Source organism: Coptis chinensis, chromosome 6 (genome assembly GCF_015680905.1).
Source record: "Coptis chinensis isolate HL-2020 chromosome 6, ASM1568090v1, whole genome shotgun sequence".
In the NCBI taxonomy this organism is placed as follows: Eukaryota; Viridiplantae; Streptophyta; class Magnoliopsida; order Ranunculales; family Ranunculaceae; genus Coptis; species Coptis chinensis.
Window position 1 is genome coordinate 89,380,210 of NC_141461.1, and position 20,053 is coordinate 89,400,262.

At 35.4% G+C, this 20,053-nt stretch overlaps 1 protein-coding gene across 5 annotated transcripts; it reads left to right on the top strand.

Moving 5' to 3' along the window:
• The first annotated feature begins 7,759 nt into the window (after positions 1 to 7,759).
• On the top strand, positions 7,760 to 19,090 carry LOC147495256 (TATA-binding protein-associated factor BTAF1-like). 5 transcript variants are annotated; one of them, XM_086563881.1, is made up of 5 exons: positions 7,760 to 9,111; positions 9,227 to 9,281; positions 18,091 to 18,398; positions 18,598 to 18,706; positions 18,997 to 19,090. In XM_086563881.1, the coding sequence occupies exons 1-4, from the start codon at positions 9,095 to 9,097 to the stop codon at positions 18,617 to 18,619; spliced, it is 402 nt and encodes a 133-aa protein (XP_086420007.1). In that variant the 5' UTR covers positions 7,760 to 9,094; the 3' UTR covers positions 18,620 to 18,706; positions 18,997 to 19,090. The 5 variants fall into 5 exon arrangements, 2 of the variants coding, with proteins under 2 accessions (XP_086420007.1, XP_086420008.1); XM_086563882.1 differs by having other exon boundaries at positions 18,620 to 18,706; XR_015197373.1 differs by lacking the exons at positions 7,760 to 9,111; positions 9,227 to 9,281 and adding exons at positions 17,478 to 17,688; positions 17,832 to 17,859.
• Positions 19,091 to 20,053: the final 963 nt, after the last annotated feature.

A 20,053-nucleotide genomic window follows, 5' to 3' on the forward strand; every position in this document is an offset into this window, starting at 1 on the left:
ACTGTTTGAATTGTCAAAGATTCCTTTCCGTAATTCCATCGTTTTAAAGGGTCTGTTTTCATAAAATGATATGGTGCTAATACTAACAAGGAAGGTCGGGGTACCCCTTACCTGTTTGTCACCCGGTCTGGCCTGGTTCAACCAGTTTGGTCCAGGTTGACCTGATTGGTCCAGTCTGACCCAGTTATCACCTGTTTGACCCGGATTTGACCTGTTGGACCTGGGTTTGACTTGTTTAACCCGGGTTTGATCAGATTGACCCAGTTTTTGAGCTGTTTGACTCAGTTTTCACCAGTTGACCCGATTTTTATAGTTGACTAAGTTGATCAAAAAATTTTAAAAAAAAAACTTTTAAAAAAAGCCATTCAAAAGGACTTGTGGCGCAGCTTGTTGCACGCTTGTCCTAATTATTTGTAAAACTCGTTATCATTATTAATAAAATTTTCACTTAAAAAAAATATATATATATTAAAAAAAAAAACTTTTCAAAAAAAAAAAAGTAAATAAAATGATGAATACTAGTATCATGGGGTTCTTACCCTCCAGTATGAGAAAATATTCATCAAGTTTTGTTTTCCACCGCACTATTGGCAATCACTTGATCATTAATATCATTTCGGTAACTCCATTTGTGCAACATTAAAATTGTTCGCGAGAACAATGTCGATTTTATCGATGACCTCACGGATGGATCGGCTGAACTCATAGTAATGATCTTTTCAAATCGAATACTTGAACATAATTTTTTGATTGATTAATTGAACTTGAATATCATCATCCCGAGCATCCATCTTTCATCTCCAGCACATCTCTTATCTTCCCCAGCAGTGTTCGTCTGTGTCTTCTTCCTTCATCTTTAGAATCTCCTATCCCCAGTGGATCTTCTTGCTCTCCCCAGTGAGTCTTTCCTTTCGTCAGTGTTTGGTTATCACCATTATATGATAATCTTTAATCTAAATCATAAATGAATGAATTGATCTATCCACTTGATTTCACCAGTTTTCTAAAATGAATTTGAAAAATATCATATTTCAAAAAATTTGTCCCTTGATTTCAAAAAGTTGTTCATCCTTATCCATCACCATTTTTGGCCTAAGTGTCCGGCCTGAGTGCCACTATCCTAGTACACATTGATGTAATGTAAGGCTTAAAATACACGTATTAGAAGGTGTGATACTTTGGTTGAGTCTTGAAAAATGTAAGACGTAAAACATGCATTTGTAAGGTACAATACCATTCTCTCTTGAGTGACAACCATTTTCAACTGTGCTTTTACAAACAATTTGAAAAAAATTGAGAATTTCAAATATTCAGGGAAATACCCTCTTTCAAAAATATTTTTCAAATGAATTTTCAAAAATTGCATAAGATATTTTGGCTGGAGCTTGGCAAAAATGGTGTGTCTCCATGGCTTTGCCGTTCCATTGCAAGCAACCTCCGCCAAAGAGGGGCAACTGTAGACACCATATTTTTGCACCCCAGGCATAATTCATTCACGATTTTGTCTTGAATTAAATTTGATCATATAAGGTGATTTGCTTTCTAGAGTCTTCATTTCTACATCAAACTTCTTTCTTTCCATCTTCTTTTAGTGTCTTTAGACTCTCCTCATCATGTTCTAGCTATGGCTGAAGTTTCATTGCTTTCTGAGTTTTGAGCTGAAAATGACCAAAATGCCCCTGTAACCCTTTGGAACCCAAATCTCATTTTTTCCATTCTTTCTTTGGATAAGATTATTTCATATTTAAATTCCCCTTGAAAAATCCTTCAAAATGAGTACAAGATTGCCTAGGTTCCTTTTGGATTTCAGAAACCCTAATCTTGCCTTATCCCGTTTCAACTGGTTTACAGGCGCTACTTGTATTTGCAAAGGTAATATATTATTGGAGTAAGATTTTGACCCAAGGGTATTTTAATGAGTTCATGGACCTTCCTAATGGATTAATGAACATTTTTTGTGAAGAAGAGTTTGCCTAATTTTGACCCGGTCAAAGGGAATTTGTAGTATTGAAAATATGGTCAAAATGGGTCTTTTTGTGGATTTTGGACCCGTACTCGTGGGCTGTGGATCCAGCTCGAGTTGGACCTTTTCATTAGGGTTTCTAGCCTATTTTTCAAGCCTCCAAAAACCTAGAGAACCTTCTTTATCTGTTTGATTTGATTTGATCCCTAAAATCAAGAATATTCTAGAAAATATGTCATTTTGGAGCCATGTTTGGAAACCCTGGATTATGGGCTCATTGAGGATGTGTAGGCCTTGATTTTTTTCCCTAATCCATCTAAAAGATCCAAAGATCAAGGGCCAAGATCGCACCCCTTATCCCACCTCTTGAATCAAGGGCCAGATTTAGGAGGTGCAACCAGAAAGAGATCAGGATTTTTTTTAATCAATACTCAGCCATTGTATCAAACTCATTATCATATTTGAATCCACGCCCAAAATCTATAAATATTACTCTCATTCACCCACAAAAAACATCTGGAGTTAGGAATTCGGAGTTAATAATCTGGACCTAGCTATTCAGAGCTAATAGCCCAGTAGTTTTCTTTTCTTGAGTGTTCTTCTTTTTTTCCTTTTCTAGTTCATCATTCTAGAGTATAATTTCTTTAGTTTAATCTAGAGTTGAAGGTAAAATTTCGACTTTGAGGTTTTTCTAGTGAAGTTCTTCGTGTTCTTCATCTTTAGTCTTCTTTTCCCCTCTTTTGATCTTGAGTAGAAGCTTCTTTTCACCAAAAGTTGATTTTTTTTCTCAAATCACCTGTTTCAATCCAAAAATCATAGTTGTCAATTCCAAATCAAGTTTATCATCATCATTTATCAACAATCAATCAAGATCATCAATCAATCAATCAATCTACAATCAAGTATGAGGCAACATTCCAAACCAGGTGACATCTTTCTTTTCTCTTTTATTTTAATTAGTATTGCATATTAGGATTATTTTTTTTTTTTAGTTTTATTATAGCATATCGTTATTAGTTTTTTAATAATTTAGTGAAGATCATCCAACTTGGTAGATTAATGTTTCAAGCTTTCTTCGTTTGCCTATCTTAATACATTACACCTCAATAGAAGTAAGGCTGGTTTTACCAGGCAAGCGTGGGTGCCTAACACCTTCCCACATCGTACCTTGACTCCCGAACCCAATAATTATCTAGTTTCGAGGGCTAGTCCTTCACATAGGTTTTACTCAATTTTTCCTTAATAAAGTTAGTGGCGACTCTAAAATCAATTGCATAGACTTAGGTACACATTTTTGTGCGTACAGTACCAAACAATATGTAGTACATTATGTGGCAGTTCTAAGACATTTTGGGGTTCCCTTCTGACTTCTAACCAAAATTTACACAGGTGGCTTGTGGGATTAAAACTCCATTGGTAATGACTGTGGGGAGATCTTCAAAATATATTAAAGTGTCACATATCATATTGTTATTATCATAACACTTTATGTTCCCCTGTCGAGACAAGATACTTACTATCTCTTACGATTTTGATTTTTTCTTAGGTTACCGATGGGAAAGTTTTGGGTCAGGAAGAAATTGTCAATTATGGTACTGTGAGTTGCTCTGGGAGTTCTAGTCACGCTGCTCTGGGAGTTGCTTAGTTGAATCGGTGGAATAAATTCAGTGATCTGGAGGAGCAAGCTGCCGAATTATGTGATCAGAGGCTTCTGGAACACATGATTGTGGGTGGCCCATTAATAAAGAGGAATTCCTCCATTGTTACCAGGAGAAATATGCCTTTGGGCCCCGTATTATGCACTGATCCAAAATACCTTGCATAATTGTATTGGTGGTACCATGAACGCGACCTATTAAAGTCCGGTGTTTCTAACTCTATAAAGCTCAGGTTTTATGGTCGGGGTTTGGACTTAAGCATGAGCACATACCACTTGCTTAGCCCTAATAAGTGGCTAAATGATGAGCTATGTCAACTGCTGCTCTGAACTTACCCAACTTAATACGCAACTCGTTTCGTCTTATTGATAAATTCGTTATTTCTTTTTGTCTCCAAAGTCATTTTGCTCTACATGGTGCTTCTTGACAGGGCTCATAACAGACTTGCCAACTCTGATGATGTACTCAGAACATGTGATTCATCGCAGTCATACATTATCATCCCCGACACATTGATCCCGGTTATTTGACCGAAACACACTTCTTTTCTCGTACTTTTCTAGGCTTTCTGAGACCGTGCAAATACCTTTTGTTTCAACTGATGCAAGTCAGCTGGGAGTTATTGTATGCGACTATTGAAGTGAGCCTTACCGATCCGAGCCTGACTACGGAACAAAAGATTTCTGTCCTTGCTTCCAACCTTTCATCGAACCAAAAGATGACCTTCAGAGATATGCTCCAACCAAACACCCGCAACCCATACGTCACCAGATCTAAGGGCATGATGATGGCCTTCAATATCTCAAACATGCATTGGATACTAGTGGTTTTAACTTCCCCACTTGGACTTGTTGGATATATGATTCGCTGGCGGAGCTTATCACCGATCCTAAACCCCGCCTCGAAAAGCTCGGTACCCTGCTTCAGTATGCCCTCTTAATGCTCGACAAAAGCTGTATACCACAATCAAAGCTCGGAAAAAGTGGAACATTAAATACGCCCCGACCGTAAAAGCGCATTGATTCTTACAATTTGCGGGGTCTTTCGTGATCGCTTTTTGCAGATCAGCTACTGCAAAATCAGTGTCTCAATTTCACCCGGACTGGGGCCATGATAAGAAATACGGTGGCCAAAGACTTGCTTGCCTATGGCTTGACTTGCTTGTCGGGTTGAATGGAATGGTAGAATCGGGGTTGACCGTGAAAAAAATACAAAAATGCAGTGCTTGAGTCCCTGGATGGACAAACTAAACTACGTGCTACTGGATTTTGTTTTTAATTGCTTTAATTAAGATTAATCTTTCTTAATTAAGTACTTTTTCCTACACTACTAACATCACCTAAATGAAGACAACATGCCGTCAATTGGAGTATGCCACGAATTGAACGTTTATATAGATCTTTCTTTACCACGTGATCTATTTTCTAGACTAAAACAACATACAATACCTTTAAGACATTATAAATGTTCTTTGGAAATAAATTGATCTTTGATGCCTCTGCTCATATTTCCATTTTCTAAACAACATCATAGCTTTCCAGTACTAATTATTGAAGCTGCTCACGTGGTGCTTCTTAGATTTTTTTTGTATATTGGTACTTTATATATGGGAAAGATCATACTCCACTACATGTTTTGACTTCTCTCTTTTGATATTGAGTTTTGGGCATACACATATTTGTTCTTACCTAGATATACATTTGTACAACAAATTAAAACTAGAACTACCGTATTCTACAGTCGCATTCACATCTTTCTTTTTTTCCGGTATACTTTTGTATTGATAAAAACTACGTTGTTCTGCCTTATACTTATAATGGGATTAACTAAACCATATCTTTGATTAAAACTAAAAAGCAGGCCTAGTCATACATTTCCTATACAAGAACTCTATTTCACAACAACTAAACTAAGATATAAGACAATAGGGAAGCTCCCAAACATTTTCAATACAATTTGGTCAATATGGTAGGAGAAAAGAGAGGGAAAGGAATTGGAATTGAATTTGGGTGGGAACAAAAGGGGTTTTCGTTGGTGACTTTGTACTCAGGAGTGTAAGTTGGTGAGAGAGAAGAAGAGACGTCCTGTTTAGGTAGGAATAAGAGAGAGAAAATAACCTGATGTACTAGGAAGGAAGAGATGTGACAAGAGGGTGGAAGATGTTCAAGGGTATATATGTAAATTCGTATAATGATATATCATTTTTTCTAAAAACAAAACACTAATACCTTGAAGGGTATTAGGGGTATTTCATACATCAGCTAGTGGGGGCCACGTCCGGCAGTGGAATAAATCATTTATGCCATATTCAACGGGTTCAATTGTCCTAAATATAAAGTCAACGTCCGATTCAGGAAGTTACCCATAAAACTATGAAAGACTTTTGTGTGAATAAAGTCTTGACTAGTTGGATGGTAAGAGTTGTAATTATATGTGCAAAAAGTCTTGATTGAGGAAAAAAATCAAAAGGGGCATTAAATGGGATGATTGATATTCATGTGGGGGAAGGAAAGAAAGAAAACTCTCTTATGCTTAAGACGGTTAGGGAGTCTTCATAGACAATGACACCTCATTAGGAAGTGTTTTACTTACTCTATTATAGAACTTAGTTGTGTTCCATTTTTTTGGTTTCAAGCAAATTTCTATTTTCCTTTTCTTACTTTCTAGTTTTTGTAATTTCAAGTTGTAATATATTTCAACTCCACACTACTAATAAAATCTCTTAATTGTAAATTAGAATCTACTATTCTCTTTTATAATTCTTTGAATTAAATCTCTGCAGATTCTAATGATCATGAGCTAAAACCCTCTCTAGTGGAGGGGTTAATGACGCTCATGTGAAGATCAAACTCCGGTTGAGGAGATCTGGATCATTAATTAGGAACTTATGTTGTATTTAACATCCTGTCACAAAATGACAATGATCGTCCAAGATTGGAGTATAGAGCTCCAGTTAAGGTTGCATGCGCGACCCAGATGACACTAGGCCTAGTTGTGCATGCGAGCCTTTGGTGCATCCAGGTTTTGAAATTTGAGCGGCTTGTGTAGAATAGAACCAGGGATTGAAAAGGTATTTCAGAGATGAAATATCAGTTCAATCTCTCATGCTAGCAAGATGGGCTTCGAGATAGGTTCGTGTTGTTAGGGATCGATGTCTTAACTTGTTTTGGGTTTGTCTATGAACCCAAAATAGGTTAGAGACAGCATGATGCAAACTTCTTAATTATGGAACTAGTTTAACATGAGTCGAATTAACTCTCCCCCCTTCTTTATCTCTATCTCCTTTGTATTAAGTAAATCGGTTTTTGCAAGTTTTAGTAATTTGAACTTCAAGAAACATAGTAGAGTAGCCAAAATAACCACCAATCAAATCCTTCTCACAAGTTCCCTAGTGTGGTAAATTCCAATAAATTGAAAACAAGTATTCTAGTATTTAGGAGTGAAAAGAAATTAACCCTTGCTCGAAGTGTATTCCAACGTGCATGTGAATAAGGTACTTGAATGAGTCACGTTTGAGTGTGTGTACAATTCAAACAATGTATACATACGAAAGGCCGAATAGTATATACATGGGTCTACTTTCTAGTTTTATGAATATTTCTTATTTGATTTTGAATATTAGTAAATATTGTAAAAGAAAATTTGTGTTTTGATTACTAATAAAGGCTAAAGTTAGTATATGCAGACGGTACGTGTGTGCTGCATCAAGGCGGTACATGTACCCAGGCGGATCACTTATTTCAAATTTAAAGGGCTGCAAAGAGAATATATTCTACTTCAATGCAAGGACCAAAATATCACTGATATTTATGAAATATCACTAATATATTTCAGTTTTTGAGGTATCCGATATGGATATATTGACACATTCTGTATACGATATATATCGGATTTTCAATATGGTCCTGTTCATACCATACCATGTAACTCTTTGCTAATACATTGGGTAGTCAAGTAAGTTATTAATCAGCCGAGAAAACAAACATGCATGTTAGTGCTCGTAACAACGTAACTACATTAATTTTACACAACCTTACTTGAGTGCAAAAATAATTATGACATACAAAGTATACTCAAATTTCAGAAATCAATGCAATAAACACGGATTCAGCCTGCAGTACTTTGGGTTCGGGTCGGATTTGCAACGTCCAAAACGGATGGATAAGATTTGGGCTTTTTGGCCCAATATATCGTTTTCTTATGAACTTCCCGCAAATGTTACAATTTTGTTGTTAAGCGTGAATTCTACGGTCATTTGCCTTCAAGTCTTCAACAAATCTTTGTAGCACCTGAAAAATAGACTAGGGATTATATGCAGTCTGTCTTGGTTTCAGAAAAGGCATAGTTATGACAAGTAGCTGTTGTGTGCTATTGTGTTGTTTTACATACTACTATGGCTACCAGTGCGTCTCTCTTGCGATTCAAGTCAGTGTGCAAATCATGGTACTTTTTCATCGAACGAAGACTGTCATTTTCTTCATAAGTGTGCAAATTAGGATAATACTGATAATCATCTCATCATTTTGGATGCTAATAATTTAATGGACATTAACGTTCCATGTTACTCACTTACCTTTCGTTTACTCTCTGGTAACAACTACCAACTGTTCAAATATTTAGAGTCCATATCGTTTTAACGAGTCACTTTAATTTTCAACAATAATAGCTTCTTATAAAGGAATAGTTTGTCTAGATCATGACAACCAAGATATTTATCTATGGAACCCTGCAACAAAACAATTCAGACTTCTTCCAAAATCGCCTATCCCACTTCTGGAGCTTATGAATGGCGGCGTGGATATATTTTTTGGATTTGGTTATGATGTTAAAACTGATGATTACAAAGTGGTAAGAGTTATTGTAGAAGATTACTATAATTCGCAAAGGAGTCGGGTTGAGTTGTACAGCTTATATACGGATTCTTGGAGACCGATTGACTGTGTATTGCCTTTTGCTGTTGTGGACAAGCATCCTAGAGCACCCTTCCAGAATGGAATTTATTGTTGGTTGGGGAGAGAAAATGGATCGTCTAATAACTCAATCCTTTCATTTGATTTCACCACTGAGGCTTTTGGAACTATGTCAGTGCCAGATGTTTTTCATATTGATAATGATTCTTATCTGATGATGTTAGCCCTGTTAAACGAAAAAATTGCTTGCATGGTTTCACTGGGTTTTTCATTGGGAAAGGTTCCTTGGCACTTTGAAGTATGGGTATTGAATGAATATGGTGTAAAAGAGTCTTGGACAAAACTGTATACGATAGTGTTAGAGTACCACTTCTTTCCTTGTGGGGTTTTTGTGGATGGAAAGATAGTATGAAGGAAGAGGGACAATGTTACTGGAGAACCAATGCTGTGATTGTGGGATTCTATTGCCCAAGAATTAGAGAACCTTCCATGCCAAGACATTTTGACTAATATTCTAGAGGCTGCTGTCTACAAGGAGAGCCTAGTCTCTATCAAACGCGCAAATGTTTGAACTAATAGGGTGAGTGATTTTTTTCTTATTAAGCATTTTTGCTTTGGATTAGATCTTAGTTTTTGTCTACCATCTTAAATGCTTTAATCTCTACTACTCACATTTATGCCCCGGGGCTGTGTAGGACTTGGCTGAAAATTGTCAGCCATCAGCTTTGGATTTCGCTGTGCTCAAGCTTGGTAATTGTTCTTGTCCATTAGATTTGCATGTTATTTTACTTATATATGTTATAATTTTATTGTGTCTAAGCTTGGATTTATGTTTGTTCAAGCATATATTATTTTGGCTGAAGGTCTTGTTTGAAAGGAACTTTGCAGTTCTTTTAGTAAGAGCTGAGAGAGTCACTTTGGTTCATAATGTGTATTCCTGTTATACTTAGGCATTTAAAAATCTCGGTGTTTCACCATGACTTCTAGCTGTTTTGTCCACCAAGCTTAGTCATGTGTTACTAGACATATCTCTGCTTTGCAGATAATGTAATTTTTATGTATGAGCAAAGTAACTTATCTCTCCTTTGTATTCAGTGTTATTTTATATTTTGGACAGAGTTAGATATATTGGAGTGAGTTTTTGTTTTATTTTAACTTTTTGAAAGTTTGTTGTTTTCCTTGTGTCTGGTTTCGATTTTGTTTATCTGTTCATTTCCATTTCTTGTTCTGTTTTGTGGGTTTTTCGGATTAGGCGCCAAATCTAGAATTTGCATATTCTGGTTTGGGTGTCGAGCTAGAGTTGTTGCTACAACACAATTACTTTTTACATATTCAAACAAGAAGTTAGAGAAAGAAAGAAGGAAAACACTAGATTTCTGAAACGAACGAAGGATCAGTTTTCAGAGTGTACTAATGTTTTTTCCATTCCTAGGAAGTGATGTAGTATTAGCGTGGTGCTTAGATCTAAAATAGCTCACAAACAAGAACACAAAATAAAGAGCTCTCAATTCTTTAATCAATATTTTTAATAACCCAAAACTATCCTCTAATGAGGCGATTACAATTATTTATAGCCTAAGAAAACATAACTCATCAAGAAACCCTAGTTTCCTAAACGTAATAAATAACTTACTAAACTTAATTAAATCCTTATTTTCGTCCATATTATTTATCCTATTTTTATATTGCTATATTGACCCTGAAAACACACTCTGATTAATAGAACTTGTTAAGTAACCTTTCCATAAACTAAAATCCTCATTTCCAAGCATCTAAAAGCTCCAATTATGTTATGCATCTGCATCAGGAAGGCAGGAACACGTCATTATTTCCTTGCTCAAAGGCATGTCGTCGACAGGGGTGGATCAAAGGGGGCTGTAGCCCACCCCAAGTTTGCCAAGAAAAAAAACATAGTAGTAATAGTATAGTATAGAATTCAATCAAAAAAGAAAATAGTAATGTAAATTAGTAGTAGCAGCCCACCTAGATTGGAAACCCTGGATCTGCCATGGACGAGATTAAGCCATTGTGAAATATTTCCACTCTGCACACTTTCCTGTGAAGTCTGTTCTTTTTTGCCTGTGGGGATTATGTAAGTATCCTTAGTGTGCCTCCAAGTGAGCCAAAATCTCCTGACAGTTGCAGCATTTACTGGTTTTTGTGTTTGGCACCAGGTTTAGAAGTGAGTAGTAATGTGTTTTTTTAGGAGAAATTGAACAAGTTGATATGAATAGTGAGCACGTTCTCAGGCAATGCATTCCTTTCTGCCTGAATTGTGTAACGGTGGGCGGAGGCGGGTCAGGGTTCGGGGGTTTAGGAGCAAAATATGCTTCGAACTATCACGGTTCATTTTAAGCTGCCATGATGAAAATTCCCATTAAGTTCAGTAGGCTTTTACTTACAAGGGCTCTTAGGTGGTGTTCATTTTAAAACATTTAAGCATTCAACAAGATTATTTGACCTCAAGACTTTGGATAGGACAAGGAGAAGAGAGTCTCTCTCTCTCACACACACACACACACATACACACTCACACACTCACACACACAAGGATGGAGGCAAGAGGGATGAGGAGGGCAGCTTCAATTCATATCTTTGCGTGTATATGTTCTGCCGAATGAGACAGTACTATCTTTCCTTAGATAACACATACACATTGCCATTTCTTGCATCTCAGTGCCGTTAGGGATTGCATATTCTTATTTTCTCCTAAATGGCTTTCTTTTGGGCTCCATTTGCATCTCCTGAAGTGTTTTTACCTTAAACTTCAGTTGCAAATTCGCGATTTTTATTTAAGTTTTAATTTTTAATTTGTTAACGTCAACATGTTAACCTAAGGGGGGTTTGGAATATTGAATTTTTGGTGGCCTGTTTTGTAGGTTGAAGATTTAATGGTGATCCAAATGTTACGAAAATTTAGAGCTTCAGTCAAAGCCTAGGAGATGTGTTCACGTACAGTACACCAATTAGACTTATTTTTCTCATTCAATGACTATAAAAAATAGGGTTCTTTGTATTCTTCTACTTGCATTAGTTGCATACAGTTAGACATTGTTTATGAAGTTAGCTAGAGGTCAATCACTTCAAATGGAAATTATTTGGGTGGGTGTGACAGCTGAACCATCTATGTTTACTTAGCAAGAAATGGGTCTCACCTCCCTGATTCTGATCCGGGTACATAAAAAACCCTTCCGTTTAGCCCGCACCACATAACCTCCCTATAATTCATGACGCGTTAAATAACCTCCCTATTTTTGAGAAAAAAGAAATCACGATCTCTTTCATTTATCTTCTTATTTTTTTTTCTCCCTTTTTACCCTTTGAAGAAAAAAAAAACCCATTTTCACTCATTGTTTCTCCTTCAATAAATTTAATTTCTTTACTTTCTCTTATATTATGTTCAATTTTGAAAGGTCTTTTTAGAAAGTTTTCATTTATGATTCAAAAATCACATATGATTATACTATAGAGGAGTTTGGTTTATTGGAAAATTTGATCTTGAATCAACTCATTCATCTCTTCAACTTGTTAATCAATTTTTAATTTCTTTTTCAATTCAACTTCATGTGTATTGAAAAAGATTAGTGCAAATTTATCTTTTCAACTGGTGGATTTGGATATGTTTGCTTTCCCTCTTCTTTGTTTCTCTCTGGTGGATTAGTTTTTGACTTTTCGCCAAAATTTGATTTTCTTTCAATTGATTTATTTCTTTTCTGGTGTTATAAATGGACATTTCCATGTGCAAAAAAATATGCATAGCAAGTTGACTATGTAAATTTATCTTTGCATAGAAATTTGACTATGCAAATTTAGTTTTGCATAGCATTTCGGCATGTAAATTTATTTTTCATAGAAATTTGACTATGCAAATTTAGTTTTGCATAGCATTTCGGTATGTAAATTTATTTTTGCATAGAAATTTGACCATGCAAATTTAGTTTTGCATACTATTTTGATATGTAAATTTATTTTTGCATAGCAAATTGACTATATAAGATCGACTGTGCAAATTTATTTTTGCATGACAATTTGACTATGCAAATTTATTTCTACATAGTAATTTCGAAAGAAAATGTATTTTTGCTTAGCATTTTAACTATGTAAAATTGTTTTTGCATATATTTTTCAATATGCGAAACAGTAATTGTAGTGTATTATGTAAAAACAAATGTGATTTTTCAAACAAAATTTGGATTATTTAGCTTTTTGCTTTGCAAAACCACACATTTCTTAAAAAAAAAGAGGCTTTTGTGGTATTTTAGTTTAGACTTTTCTTTTTGTGTGGAGAAACAAGTATTTTTTACATTTATCTTCATCTTCATCTTTTTTATTTTTATTTTTTGAGAATTTTTGCAAAAAAAAAAGTTAGATATTTGTGTTGGGTTTATTATTTCTTTTATTTTTCAATAGAAAAAAGGACGTAGAAAAAGATGAGGACCTAGTTCTCTGTTCAAGAACTAAGTTACAAGTATTTGTGTCCATTTAAGTTGTGGTTTTGTTTTTGAAAAAAATCGGGAGGTTTTATGAGTTTTTTCGTTGGGGAGGAGTTTTTATAGGCCTGATTATACACTCAGGGAGATTTATCGTAAAACCTGGTTTACTTAGTCATTTTACGTCCAAAATTGGGTGAACACATGTAACGCCCGTATTTTTTACATACGTATTTTTCCTATTTAATTAATTATTTTCAAAATTCGCTGGATTTGGATTTGGGATACCCGGGCCTGGTTTTTGGGCCCGAGACTGTTTTGGGTTTGGGTTTCAAACCCAAGTATATAAACACATTTTTCTAGAGAATAGGGTTTTTGAAGATAATAAAAATATTAAAAATGGAGGCTCGAGCGTGGGAACGCGACGACTCGGACTCGGAGGATTCGTTGAGTTGTTCATACAGGTCACCGGAATACAAAAACCGTTTTATTGTCCTATGTTTTCACTAAATTTTATCGTTTCATTTCGTCATGGCCGTTGCGTGTTGTTGTTAAAACTTCGAACTCGAAAATTTAGATTTAACCGTCAAAAGCTTGATGGGCGTTAAGGGCAATTAAAGTCCAATAGAGAAATCGTCATTTTTCCTTGTTTTCTCTGTTTGCAATTTTTGATTGAACTGTCGGGGTATTGGTGATTGAACTGTCGGGGTATTGGTGATGGTTGAAATCGTTGGATTTAATGCGGATTGGGTGGATCGTCGAAGTTATGAACAAAGCGTTCATTTCCATGAAACGACCGCCCTTTGATTAGGTTGTTTTGTTTTTTGTGGGTTCATGGGGTTAGTGCGATTGCCATTTGGTGGTGATTGGAGGTCGTCATGGGGGTGAAGCTTGGAATTTCCTCCCCGATTAATTTTTTGAAGGTTTTGATATTTGTGTTTATTTGTTTGGGTTTGAACTGTGTTTTTGTATGGTGGGTTGGCGGGTTTGATGTAAGTGGGTTGTCGGTTGGTCGTAAAGAGCACCAAACAAGCTTTAATGGTTTTCGAATTTTAGATCTAGGTTGATGTATAAATGGGGATTGAATGATTTGAGCTTTTTCGATTTCATTAATGTTGTTTGTTTTGGTGTGGGGAGAAACTTGATAAAATGGGAGATTGGTGGCCGGCGTTTTGGTGGTGGTGGAGGAAAAAATTGGAGAAGATGAACAAGAACCCATTTTCGGCTTGGGCTTGGTTCTTTGGGCCCGGTTTTAGTTGTGATTAGTTGGGCCGAATTTAACCTTTTGTTTTGGGCCCGATTATGTTCTAAATTTTTGGACCAGTTCTAATATTAGTCTATGGCCCGTTTCATTTGTTTTGTTGGGGTCGGGTTTCATTTGTTTTTGTTGGGCGGTTTTGATTTGATTTTAGGGCCGAACTTTGTTTTAAATTCATTCTAAAGTTTTGGGCGATTTCTAATATTGCTTGGGGCCAGTTTTAATTGCTTTTCTTTGGGCCAGTTTCAAGTTTGTTTTGGGGCCGGTCCATACAACGTAATATAGATCCAAATTGGGTCTTTAAATGTTTAGACTTTCGGGTTCTAAGGTTTGGGCTCGGCTAGTTGGGTCCGAACCGTTTTCGTAGTCATGAGCCCATGAGCCATGCACATTGACCTTAGCCATGAACCATGGCTATGACCCTGAACCTGTTGAACATAGAAACGATAGTTTGACTTTGACTTTGACCATGCCAGTTTGACTTTGACCATAACATGTTGACTTTGACTTTGACCATTGACAGTTGACTTTGACCGTTGACCATTGACCTTTGACTTTGATCGTTGACTGTGGAATGTTGATTTTTTTCCAGTTTTTCACCTATTTGATTATATGGACAAATGTAGTAATAAAACGTTGTCGGATATTGTATAATTTTGTTTGTCATTATCTAATTAAGATTTGGCGAAAATTTGCAATATAATAACGTAACTATGGGGAATTTGATAATAAGAATTTAATATATATGTTTTTATGAGTATTAAATTATATACGAACTTAGATTTATAGACTTTAGTATTGGGCCTTGATTGTGGACTTTTGACGGTCTAATTGTGCTACATTTTATGTTGTATATTATATGGACAAGTGTAGTAATAAAATGTTGTGGAAGCTTGTATAATGTGGTTGTCATTATCTAAGAAAGATTTGACATTGATATTGTGTATTTTTGACACGTGACGGTATTGAGATGTTAGGAGACATTATATTCCTAATACGCTATAATAAAAATGTATGCGATACGTTGAAGCAATTGTGACATGATATAATATGTTGGGATATATATATTAATGCAATATGTTTGGGAGAAATAAATGTATCACCGCTCCATTATTATATATGTGAGATGCTTTAGACTTTAGCAATAACAATAATATATTTTGAAAGAATGAAAGTGGTTATGAGATATAATTTTGATATTTCTAAATATTTGCAATAAGGTAATTGACCTGCACATGACATAGTGGAATGATTATGAGTCATTAATGGATGACATTTGAATAAATTACGTAACGAAAATCCTAGAACCTAGCTACCACAACTTTGATTGGCCCTTCTAGCGTTTCAAAAGAAATTTGAATGGCCCCTTTGGCGAAATTTAATAGTGGCTTGATTATTCCGTTAAGCAAAATAGAATGATGACGCCTGATATTTTATGCCAAATAGTGGCGTATTTACATATATTTGGCTTCATTTAAAAATGTGGTTCATTATGTAAGGGGAGGCATGTGGATGTACATGTTTATTGTGGTAGCAAGGGAAACTAGGTATGACATAGATACGACGCGGATTTTAGGGACACACAAAGAAAGCCTTAATAATCTAATTATGGTAATATGTTGGTTATTTGTTTAGTTAGAACCTTCGATGGAGGAACTACATGCCTTATTTATTATAATTATAGTCATTTCAGGTGGTTAGTGGGAAGTTAAGACGCTTCGATTGGAGGAACTTTCTTTAATTATTATATTTAAAGATGTTGTAATTTGAAAGTTAAGGCCGGTGGAGGAACTAACTGCCGTAAGGTTTGTGTATATATTTGTATAAGAATATGTTGTATTTTAGAGCTACTCACACCAAAGATTTTTATAATGGTGACCCGATTTGCAATCGGGTGTGTTCATTAAATGAACACAGTTGATAAGTCTTAGTTTAGTGTTAATTGGTTTGCTTTGGTTTTCAGCGTTGCATTTCAAGATAGGTTTTGTTTTCCCTTAAGGTGATATAGATTTTCAAAGGAAATATTATTTGTATTTTCATTTGTAATTTTAATTAAAGAGTTATTGAAAAGAGATTTGTAACCTAATCTTATTTGATGAATTTTTGTAATGAAGAGGACATTTGTTTAATTGAAATTTTTATTGGTTTTTAATTATCCGCATATTTAAACTGTTTATGGGTTTTTGGGAGTTGAGAGGGCGTCACACCTCGGAGATCGAAGAGTCGGGAACAAATAATGTTTTTCCAAATTCTGTCGAAATTCGGGGTGTCACAACACACTTCATATTATCGCACATATCATTAAAACAAGTTTACTAGTCTAGGACGAAATAGATTGCCGAATCGACCCCGAGTTAAGTTTTGTATCAAAATCGACCCCTAGTAATTCATTCCAAAATAGGACGTGGAACGGTGGAACCTACTTTTGGGGCCCATGTAGATTGTCATATTTGCCCTTGTAGCTACGAATTCCCTTATTGCATGTATTAAATGCATGGGAGAGAAGAAATATCTCGTGGGAATATCTTGGCTTTGTTCTGATTCTGGTTGCTTTTGTTCTTCTTCTTCATCATTTATTTTGAAATTGATTGCACGCATCCCAAGTGCACAACGTTTTTCCACCAACAGATTCTTAGAAGGTTAGTCGAGATGCCTTTTGAAGCTTCTCCGTACGCTTTAAATTCTAGCATTAATAATGTTTGCTTTAAATTATTTACTTTATGGCTCCCCATTCTTTAATGTTTGTGATATATAGGCTCATTAATGATGTATTTAGTCATAAATGTGTTTCATTTAGGGCCGTTTCATTTATGTACAACAGTAACATCCCAAGTTAAAAGTTAGTTTTTGGAGTGTTTTTGGAGTAAAGTTTGAAACTTTAACTAACGTTTTCACACTCGAGTATTTTGATTTATGACTGTTTTAACTTGTAAAGTAATTGGTTCATCTTTTTGTCTCTGAAAAAGTAATTAGAGTAATTAGAGTACAGTACCATCGAATACATTCAGAAAAATCCAGTTTAGTAGCATGGAACCACTACTACATAAATGCACATTAGCCACGGTAGGTTAAACGACATATACCACTGTTTTCCCAATAACGGTGGCTAATAATCAATTCCCACGGTAAAGATGGCTTTTCTAATTTCATACTTGAAATCGGTTAAAACAGTGGCATATAATATGCCATATACCACGGTACAACATAAAATTCCTAATTTGTTTTATTACATTCATTTACCCCACCGTTTATACAGAAAAGGTGGCTAATGTTTTGCCAAAAAATAAACCTACCATGGGTAAAGCAATCTAGCAAAACCCCACTCCCTAAGAAAATAAAAAACCAGAAAAAAGAAAAAGGGGGAAAAACTGTCTAGCACTAAAACTTCTATCGACACCCTCTTTTCAACTAGCTAGGGTTTCAAGTAGTGATTTTGTTTCATCTTTCCCCAATTTTGGTTATCGATCAGGTATTTGTTTTTTTCTCTATCGCTCACCCCGATTTCTAAAAGTTTGATTTTCTTCTCCAATTCAAATAAAGCCCAGAATTGTAGTGATTTCCGTTGGTGAGAATTTTGATAAAAAAATTGTTTCTTGTTTTGCTGCAAGGAAGGGTTAATCATCCACAAGTTGATATTAAGGTATGGATAACAATTACTATTTTGGCAAATCATCCACAAGTTGATCATATGTTATATTGTTTGTTAAGAGGATAGGTTGAATACTTGAATGTTTTTTTTCTTCATTACGCATCAGTTTTAGCTACTGTTAGATACCTTTTTATTGTAACCATTTAATGGGTATGAATTGTTTTCACCTAGTTTTGTTCTAATGTTGATTACCTTAAATAATGAAAGCATGTATGTGAGCAGTTTATGGATGTCAATGATGTGATCAAAGACGAAGATCTTCTTGTAAACAAATTTAGTTCTCATGAAAATGGGGTCGGTCATAGATCTTATATATTCCAGCATGGGAACCAAATCCAACAACTTGTTGCAAATATTGTTCCTACTTTTCTATCAAAAAGACCAAGTGCCAGGGAATTGAATCTGTTAAAACGGAAAGTGAAGATAAATGCAAAAGACCAGACAAAAAGCTGGTGTGATGCTGCAGAGTCTGAAGCACCACATTCTCAGAGTTTGGTTTTACCGAAGGTTACATGTCCAGATCCAATAAGGTACGATGGATACTTTATTTACCTAATCAGAAAGGATCTTCCAATTTTTCAAGAAAGGAGAGGCTGGCTTAAAACCAATCTCCACGATGTTATAATTGTAGACCATGCTTCTTTATAGATCTAATAGATTGAAAAGTATCACCACTGCCAAAGTATAATTGTTTGGGATTTAGGTCACCAGGTTCTTATCTGTTCACAGATCTTTATGGATGTTGTTATAGATGATGATGCATTTGATTATGATGGAGAAGGACAGTGGCCCTTTCAAAATTTCATAGAGCAACTCATACTCGATATGTTTGATCCCAGTATGTATCCTATCTGTCCTTTTTGTTAATCTGTATTTAAATATATCTTTGCATGTATACTCGATATGTTTTGATCTCAGTATGTATCCTATCTGTCCTTTTTGTTAATCTGTATTTAAATATATCTTTGCATGTAGGTTTTCTATAGCCATTAACGAATAAAAAAGTTTTCTATTAATTATGTTTGTATGTTCTTGAATACTACTTTTACCGTTGAAATGAGTACTCCTTTGCTAAGTAGTAAGTATGGTACTTTGTGGAGATACTTATTTTTGATGCTTTTATTCCAGATTGGGAGGTTCGCCATGGTAGTATGATGGCTTTAAGAGAAATTATAACCTATCATGGCAGTTCTTCTGGAGTGTTTACGCCTGATTTGAGCTCGAAGTGCACATTCGACAAAAGACTGAAGTAATAAAATAGGAATTGACCACATTGAAAAGAAAGATGGAACTTGAAATTTGAATGTTCAGTTCCGAGGGGAGGAGTTAGAGCCAAACTGGAAAACACTGAAGTCGGAATATGGTATATGTTTGACTATATATACAATGACCTCTGTGGACGAGGGAGCAAATCCTGGTACATGCATTAAGATGGAAGATGGAGGATGTGACTTGATCCCTGAGCAGGTTAGTGATGTGCTTAAGGTCGAATCTGCCAAGGTTGAAGCGGAGGCTTACGTGTATGATGTTGGATCTCATTCTAAGGAAGGGGGTGACATGGTAGAGCAGAAGAGTTTCTCTGAAAATATAGGGCCCATCCTAGACTTGGAAACATCAAAATATATATCTGGCAACTCTAACAAGGCATTCATGGATGAAAAATTGGGAGTTTCTTCAGGATTGTGCCATACATTTCCTTTGTGTTCTGTCTTTGGACCGGTATGAGCTTATCTGCTTCTTTCTTTACTGCTTTGTTATGATTTGTCCCTTATCTAAAGTTGAATCTCTTTGATAGTCATAAAAGTTTAGAGTTGAAAATAGCTTCATAATTTAAAGTGTTGAGCCCATGAAGCCTCATATTGAAGGTTTTCTCCTATTGTAACAGCTAGTTTTTGGTTAATTAATGACTTGGGCCCCATCTGGTACTGCTGAAATACTCTAGTGCATTTTCATTTAGAAGTATAACTTAATTGCAAGACATGCTACTGAAAGTTTTAATTCGTAAGGAAAAAGAAATAATAATAATGCAAATTTTGGGTAATCCAAGGGTGGCTCCACATGTATTTCTTAAGGATTACCAAGGTTTGCTTCGAAATACGAAGGTTTGTTTCATATGGCAAAATAAAAGGTTGAAGCAAACCTTGGTATTTCTTAAGAAACATGCGCTTGGATAACCCAACATTTA